The sequence below is a fragment of the Gadus macrocephalus genome, chromosome 5, assembly GCF_031168955.1.
Source record: "Gadus macrocephalus chromosome 5, ASM3116895v1".
Lineage (NCBI taxonomy): Eukaryota > Metazoa > Chordata > Actinopteri > Gadiformes > Gadidae > Gadus > Gadus macrocephalus.
This window is the reverse complement of record NC_082386.1, coordinates 21663449-21672109: the sequence shown is the minus strand read 5'-3', so window position 1 is coordinate 21672109 and position 8661 is coordinate 21663449. Positions and strand designations below refer to the sequence as shown.

Genomic DNA, 8661 nt, shown 5'->3' with positions numbered 1-8661 from the left:
CCAATTCGTCGGATAAGTCACATGTCTGCTTCCCATTGTCCGCAGCCAGACCCACCGGGGTGTGTACAGACAGACACACTGGGGCGTGTACAGTGAGTGAGCTTCGGGAGGCTGGGTGTGTCACAGTGAGTGAGCTTCGGGCGGCTGGGGTTGGGCCGGTTGAGTAGTGTGGCGCGTTGCCCTGTGGTCCTCCTCGGTACAGGCTCGTGTCGCAGCATCCTTCCAGCACAACGCCTCAGCACTCGTCTCGTGAAGGATGCTCTGGGCGGAAGATTTGCCGACTGTAACGATCCGGACCTCGGCCGACAGCAATGGGAAGGTGAGGCGTGTCTCCTCGGGTTAGAGCTTCTACTAAAATACCATTTAAACGGAACAAAACAGCCATCGCACCTGGATGGAGAACGGAGGACACGCAAGACTCGAGATAACGACCAGTGTTTACGAAGGCCATGGCGAAGTAGTAGCCTCATATGCTGAAGATGAATACGTTAACCAAAATGTCTAAAAACAAACATTCGGAGTCGGTGCGGGTGGTGGTCCGCTGCCGCCCGTTGAACCGGAGAGAAACCGGCCCGACGGAACGGGAAAACATTTTGGAGATAAACGACCAATTGGGACAGATTACCATTCGAAACCCCAACGCACCGGCCGAACAACCTCAGAAAACGTTCACGTTTGATTCTGTCTACGACTGTAACTCAAATCAAATGGACATCTACGACGACACGGTGGGACCCCTGGTGGAGTCGGTGCTTCATGGCTTCAACGGAACGATATTCGCCTACGGCCAGACCGGCACAGGTAAGACATATACGATGCAAGGTGTTTCCAACAATCCAGAGGAACGGGGGATTGTACCAAATTCGTTTGAGCACATTTTTACCCAGATCTCCAGAACTCAGAATCAAAAGTACCTGGTCAGGGCGTCCTACCTGGAGATCTACCAAGAGGAGATCCGAGACCTCTTATGCAAGAACAACAGCCGGAGTCTGGAGCTCAAGGAGAGCGCCGACTGCGGGGTGTACGTCAGAGACCTGTCCTCCGTGGTCACCAAGAATGTCTCGGAGCTGGAGCACGTCATGAACATGGGCAACCAGTCCCGGGCGGTGGGCTTCACCCACATGAACGACCGCAGCTCGCGCTCCCACGCCATCTTCGTGGTGACGGTGGAGTGCAGCGAGGCGGGGCCCGACGGAGAGGACCACATCCGCGTGGGCAAGCTCAACATGGTGGACCTGGCGGGCAGCGAGCGCCAGAGCAAGACCGGCGCCAAGGGCAAGCGTCTGAAGGAGGCCGCCAAGATCAACCTGTCCCTGTCGGCGCTGGGGAACGTGATCTCGGCGCTGGTGGACGGTCGCAGCACCCACGTGCCGTACCGCGACTCCAAGCTCACCCGCCTGCTGCAGGACTCCCTGGGCGGGAACGCCAAGACGGTGATGCTGGCCACGGTGGGGCCGTCGGGCCGGCACCACGACGAGACGCTCACCACGCTGCGCTACGCCAGCCGCGCCAAGAACATCAAGAACAAGCCCCGCGTCAACGAGGACCCCAAGGACGCGCTGCTGCGGGAGTTCCAGCAGGAGATCGCCCGGCTGAAGGCGCAGCTGGAGGAGCGAGGGGTCCTGGCCAAGGAGAGGCGGAGGAGGAGGAGGGACAGCAAGCGGCTCAGCCGGTGTCTGCCCGGCATGGAGGAGGAGGAGGGGGGGCTGGGGTTCAAGGAGCGAGACATGATGGTGTGGAGCTCCATGCTGAAGGAAGCCGGAGGAGGAGGCTCAGACGACGGGAACATCGGGAGCGGCTCCTGCTTCCAGCTGGGGGCCAGGGAGAAGTTTCAGGAGTGGGGGGAGAAGGAGACACACAAGGACGACATCCAGTCGGACCAAGAGGCCCTGGAGAAGATCATAGAGAAGTACAAGGTACATCACTGTGACAGCACCGCCCCGTAGTGGGGGACAGCGAGTCATAAAGCCATCTCGGCTGGAAACAAAAGATTCTCTCTGCATAAATAATTGATGGATAAAGTCTTCTTTGTTTCCCAGGCCATGGAGAGCAAACTGCTCGTTGGGGGGAAGAACATAATTGATCACACAAATGAACAGCAGAAAATGCTTACGCTGAAGAGACAAGAGATCGCCGAGCAGGTAAGACAACACCCCAGGAATAATCATTTACAAACTACGACTATTTTTCTTTTTTTTAATCCTATTTTTTCCGAGGCGCACCACTGCAGGCACCAGGGGTGGTCCCAGACTGATTAAGAACTCATTAAGAAGTCTCAGGAGTGATATCACTCTTTATTATCTTATTATTTCTTTATTATCTTTACTTGCTCTCCAGATCCGACGGGAGCGGGAGATCCAGCAGCAGTTGATGCTGCAGGACGAGGAGACGCTGGAGGTGAGAGAAACCTTCTCCTCCATGCAGCACGAGGTGGAGCTGAAGACCAGGAAGCTGAGGAAGGTGAGGAACACGATGACTCACTCACACCCTAGACACGGCCACGCCCAGAGCACCAGCACAGAGGGAGGGGGGGAGGTGGGGGAGGGGGGGAGGGAGGGAGAGAGACACAGAGGGGGGGGGGGGGGGGGGAGAGAGACAGAGGGATGGAGAGAGGGAGGGAGAGAGAGAGGTGGGAGAGGGGGGGAGAGACAGAGGGAGGGAGAGAGGTGGGGGGAGAGGCACAGAGGGAGGGAGAGAGGGGGGGGAGACAGAGAGGGAGAGAGGTGGGGGGGAGAGAGACAGAGGGTGGGGGGGAGAGAGACAGAGGGCTGGAGAGAGGGGGGGGGGAGAGAGACAGAGGGATGGAGAGAGGGAGGGAGAGAGAGGTGGGAGGGGGGGGGGAGAGAGGGAGGGAGAGAGGGGGGGGAGACAGGGAGAGAGAGAGGTGGGGGGAGAGAGACAGAGGGTGGGGGGGAGGTGGGAGGGAGAGAGACAGATGGAGGGAGAGAGGTGGGGGGGAGGGACTGAGGGTGGGAGGGAGAGAGGTGGGGGGGAGAGAGGGAGACAGAGATAGAGAAGTAGATAGATAGATAGTGGGAGGGAGGGAAGGGGGATGGAGATGGGGAGGAAGGGAGGTAGGCTAAGAGAGAGAGAGAGAGAGAGAGAGGTGAAAAATAGAAATGGATTGATGGATGGACAGATAGATAGGTGGATAGTTGGTTTAACTGCACCTGAACAAACAACTGCACATTGTTTTGCCTGAAGCAGTAACATAACCATAGGTGGTCTTCTCTTTGACAGCTATATGCCAAGCTGCAGATGGTGAGGTTAGAGATGTGCGATGTAATCGAGGAGCATGTGTTGACAAGACAAGAGCTGGAGCAGACCCAGAACGAACTGACCAGAGAGCTCAAGTACAAGTAGGTCACACACACACACACACACACACACACACACACACACACACACACACACACACACACACACTCCCAGTAGACACACACACTCCCAGTACAGACACACACACACACACACACACACACACACACACACACACTACAGACACACACACTCTCACTACACACAAACTCTCACTATAGACACACTCACACACACACTCCCAGTACAGACTCAATCACTCTCAGTACAGACACACACACACACACACACACACATACACACACTCTCTCACTACAGACACACACACTCTCACTACACACTCTCTCTCACTACAGATACACACACTCTCACTACAGACACACACACACACACACACACACACACACACACACACACACACACACAAACAATATAGACAGACAGACACACTCTCCATCCACCTTTTCTTAATACTGACATAGACAGACATAACATCAATAGATTTAAGATGCTTTGGATGCAAGCATCTGCTGAATGAAGACTTAGTACCAGTCCTACATAGTTAACAGTATAGGTTTAACCACATTTAGTCATGCAATAATCCTAATTGTTACTGTGTTTGGTAAGCACATTTTTACGACTTTGAAGTCAGTAGTACACAATGGTGACAGCTTCAACATGGATAGAATGAAGTAAAAACAGTTTTTGTTGCGTGTACTTTTCAAATAGGAAGTTCGATCTTTAGGCGATTAAGTTGGATATGAAAAGACAGACAATGCGCCATTCCGCCGTGGTTCACCAGTAGACTGCCATTCTACAGGTTCATGCTGATCGAGAACTTCATCCCGCCAGAGGAGAAGAACAAGATGATGAACCGGGTGTACTTCGACGGGGAGGAGGAGCAGTGGCGGTTTCAACCCATCCTGGCGTCCGACAGGTCAGTCCCAACATCCATCCACCCGCAGACGGAACCCACGGAGGAACGTTAGGAATCCTATGATTCAATCACATTCAACGTGTTTTATGATTCATATGAAACACTGTTCTCCCTCATCCGCATGTTCTAATGTTTTCCTGGTGTGATGTAATGTTTTGTGGGTGATATCAAGGTTCAACATTAGAAAAAGCTTTATTGTCAGTGACAGAGTGACGACGGCATTAATGTCATTCACTCTAAAAACATCAGAAAAGATTGACAGCAAACAAACAAGTTAAGTCCAATTGTACTGGGATAAAACAATGGATCAGCCTCCCAACAGATCTAATAAGCAATAATGAAGCTTTCTCCCGTCTGCCAAAGGTTTGGCTGCTCACGCAACAGACCTGCCCACACTGATAGAGCTGTGTCGTGCTATTAGGATAGGGGTATATTCTTTGTAAAATATGGAATGTAGTGCTTTTCGTAAACTTTTTTATCCAATGTATTTATATTATTGTATCTTGTTATCCTTTTAATGTTTAATCCCATGTTTAGATGTTATTGTGTCTTGGTTAGTTTTGTAGTATTTATTGTTCTCACTGCCCGGGGCGTACAGGTGGAGAATAGCAGTTTGCTAAACCCTGGTACAATGCATCTCTCCTGGCTCTAAACAAGCTCAATGTTCCCGTTGTACATTGTCCCCGTTTAGATGAAGTGACACTACATGAGGATAAAGTTCAGAGGGATGTGATAAGTCCGTCCTCCTTTAATCAGGGAGGGTCCTTTGAAGCCGTCTCTAGGAGTTAGGGTCTCTCTGTTTATCAATGAGCACCCCAACAGATTCAGGAGCACTCCTTCCTCCCCCAGGACCCCCACCGCGGTGAAGAGGAGGCCCACCTCGGTGGTCGGTTACAAGAGACCCATCAGTCAGTACGCACAGATGGCGGTTGCCACGGCAACGGGAGCACCATCCAGATACCAGGTCAGTCTTCATCTTCCTTTGTTGTTTCCTGTTGAAGAAATCAAACCAAGTGCATCAGAGGAACGCTCCCAAGGGTGTGCCTGATGCTCTTATCTTCAGGTGATAATCAGACATGGCACGCAAGGATTTCCTCTTTAATTACTTTAAATAAAAATAAATATATTACCATTTCTTGCTCTTTACATTGTTACATATGTATTTTTATTAACTTTTAATGCTTATGCATAATGTTTATCCATTTAGGACTAACTCATTACATTCATGCATTTCTTCATTTGAATCAGGCCTGACTTTAGTCCGGGCTGAGGACCACAGCGCAGTACCTCAGTGCTCAGTACCTCAGTACTCACTGAGTACCTCAGTACTCACTGACCACAGCTCAGTACCTCAGTACTCACTGAGTACCTCAGTACTCACTGACCACAGCTCAGTACCTCAGTACTCACTGACCACCTCAGTACCTCAGTACTCACTGACCACAGCTCAGTACCTCAGTACTCACTGACCACAGCTCAGTACCTCAGTACTCACTGACCACAGCTCAGTACCTCAGTACTCACTGACCACAGCTCAGTACCTCAGTACTCACTGACCACAGCTCAGTACCTCAGTACTCACTGACCACAGCTCAGTACCTCAGTACTCACTGACCACAGCTCAGTACCTCAGTACTCACTGACCACAGCTCAGTACCTCAGTACTCACTGACCACAGCTCAGTACCTCAGTACTCAGCTCAGTACCTCAGTACTCACTGACCACAGCTCAGTACCTCAGTACTCAGTAACCACAGCTCAGTACTCAGCTCAGTACTCAGTTCAGTACTCAGTACTCAGTACCTCAGTACTCAGCTCAGTACCTCCGTACTCAGCACTCAGCTCAGTACCTCAGTACTCAGCTCAGTACCTCAGTACTCAGCTCAGTACCTCAGTACTCAGCCCAGTACCTCAGTACTCAGCTCAGTACCTCAGTACTCAGCTCAGTACCTGAGTACTCAGCCCAGTACCTCAGTACTCAGTACTCAGCCCAGTACCTCAGTACTCAGTACTCAGCCCAGTACCTCAGTACTCAGCACTCAGCTCAGTACCTCAGTACTCAGCTCAGTACCTCAGTACTCAGCTCAGTACCTCAGTATTCAGCTCAGTACCTCAGTACTCAGTAACCACAGCTCAGTACCTCAGTACTCAGCACTCAGCTCAGTACCTCAGTACTCAGCCCAGTACCTCAGTACTCAGCCCAGTACCTCAGTACTCAGCTCAGTACCTCAGTACTCAGCTCAGTACCTCAGTACCTCAGTACTCAGCACTCAGCTCAGTACCTCAGTACTCAGCCCAGTACCTCAGTACTCAGCCCAGTACCTCAGTACTCAGCTCAGTACCTCAGTACTCAGCTCAGTACCTCAGTACTCAGCTCAGTACCTCAGTACTCAGTACTCAGCTCAGTACCTCAGTACTCAGCCCAGTACCTCAGTACTCAGTACTCAGCTCAGTACCTCAGTACTCAGCTCAGTACCTCAGTACTCAGCTCAGTACCTCAGCACTCAGCTCAGTACCTCAGTACTCAGCCCAGTACCTCAGTACTCAGTACTCAGTACTCAGTACCCACCTCTCCTCCTCTCCTGCAGGCGGAGAACATCCTGCTTCTGGAGCTGGACATGTCCCCCCCCACCATGTTCACCCTGAACCTGAACGGAGCCCACCTGGAGAGGGTCTTCTCCCCCCGTCCCGGGGTGACCCCCAGAGAGAGGGGCCCGGCCGCCCGGGTCCGCAGGTCCCGGTCCTGGTAGGGTCCCCGTTCCCTCGTCTAACGGTAGAGGCCGCTGAGTACGAGCGCTGCTTTAATATTCAGAATCAGCCAACGCTGTAACGCTGTAGCAGTTATAACGAAGCAGAGGATCATCGCGTCAAGGGAACCACAACGCTATCCTTTAGTACGACCCTATTCATGCGAGTGAGGTCCAAAGGGGCTGGGACCTACTTGTTTTACTGTGCCTGACTGTAATGTCCAGCAATTCGTACTTCATTAACTCTTATATACTTTTTACACTTTTATTTGATTCCAGGTAAACTGGTTTCAACTCATTCATTTTAATTAATACTACACCTGTAGGTATAATTATAAAAATGTTGATACAATTAACACAGAAAATGTAATAAGTTACGGTTGACCCAACCAGAGGGAATCACATGACCCCACGACCTCCACACTGACTCCTCTACTGTGACCCCGCTGACCTCCACACTGACTCCTCTACTGTGACCCCACGACCTCCACACTGACTCCTCTACTGTGACCAGACCCACCTCCTCACTGACTCCTCCCCCTGTGACCCCACCGACCTCCTCACTGACTCCTCCCCCTGTGACCAGACCCACCTCCTCCTCACTGACTCCTCCCCCTGTCACTGACTCCTCACTGACTCCTCCCCCTGTCACTGACTCCTCCCCCTGTCACTGACTCCTCCCCTGTGGTTAACAGGAGCTCTCCTTATGCTCCGCCCAGGTACCAAGCCCCCCAGGCTCAGCGCGTCGCCTCCTCCTCCTCCTCCAGCTCTCTGGGCTCCGGGGCTCAGTCTCTGTCCGACCCCCCCGTGAGGCAGCGGCCCTCCTCCGCCCTCTGCCCGCCCCTGGGGGGCACCCCACCCACTGCCGCGGCCGAGGGCCCCCCCCCCCAGGGCCACGCCCCCCAGGCCGCGCCCCCCGGCGCCCCGTAGGACGGCAGTAGGAGTGTGTACGTACCGCAGACTTGGGGTTCACTTTTGATCATTACTTCAGGTTTTTTATTTGGTTGTTAAAGATTGTGTTTGGGCATGGGCTTCTGACGTTCTGTGAGCATGTTTCGATGTAACCAGATGAACTTTGTATTTATTATGAAGTTTAGGCTAAGTTTAGTTCTGGGATGTGGAGCTTCTTCATTTGGCTGGTTGTTGTTTTATATCCAATGTGGCCCAAAGCATTAAACAAATGTTTCAAGTTATGTTAACTAAAATGATAGAATTGTAAAAAAAAATCTTTGTTGAAAATGTCTGAATCAGAAAAATGGGTTGGTTATCAACCTGATATTCTCAGCATTACTATGTAATAATGCTTTAATGTCAAAAAGACCAAAAGCGACCAAGTACTTAAGTGGGGTGGGGGTTGGGTTCCCGGCAAAATCAGTCTTATTTTTTATTGTAAGAACCTAGGATTTTGAGTGAAAAAAAACATTGCTTTAAGTTATATTATTGCTGAATTATTTGTGATCCAAATATTTGACGAATGTTGCAATGCTCTCTTATTTATAGTTGCCTTATTTTCATATGGTTGTACAATTGCTTGTATAAACGCCATTACTTACAAACAAGAATAAACAAAATAAAATGTGAACTTTGAGTACACCGAATCCTAACCGAGACCCAAACTGTGTGGATCCGAGTTGCATGTTTGACGCGCTCTGAGTGACAG

At 51.2% G+C, this 8661-nt stretch overlaps 1 protein-coding gene across 2 annotated transcripts; it reads left to right on the top strand.

Annotated features, from left to right (window-relative positions):
- The first annotated feature begins 30 nt into the window (after window positions 1-30).
- On the top strand, window positions 31-8605 carry kif3cb (kinesin family member 3Cb). Of its 2 annotated transcripts, none has more exons than XM_060052899.1 (8): window positions 31-1916; window positions 2040-2141; window positions 2338-2460; window positions 3241-3359; window positions 4139-4255; window positions 5105-5219; window positions 6843-7000; window positions 7721-8605. In XM_060052899.1, exons 1-8 carry the CDS (start codon window positions 471-473, stop codon window positions 7929-7931), a joined length of 2391 nt encoding a protein of 796 aa, XP_059908882.1. In that variant the 5' UTR covers window positions 31-470; the 3' UTR covers window positions 7932-8605. The 2 variants fall into 2 exon arrangements, with proteins under 2 accessions (XP_059908882.1, XP_059908881.1); XM_060052898.1 differs by having other exon boundaries at window positions 5078-5219.
- The last annotated feature ends 56 nt before the right edge of the window (window positions 8606-8661 follow it).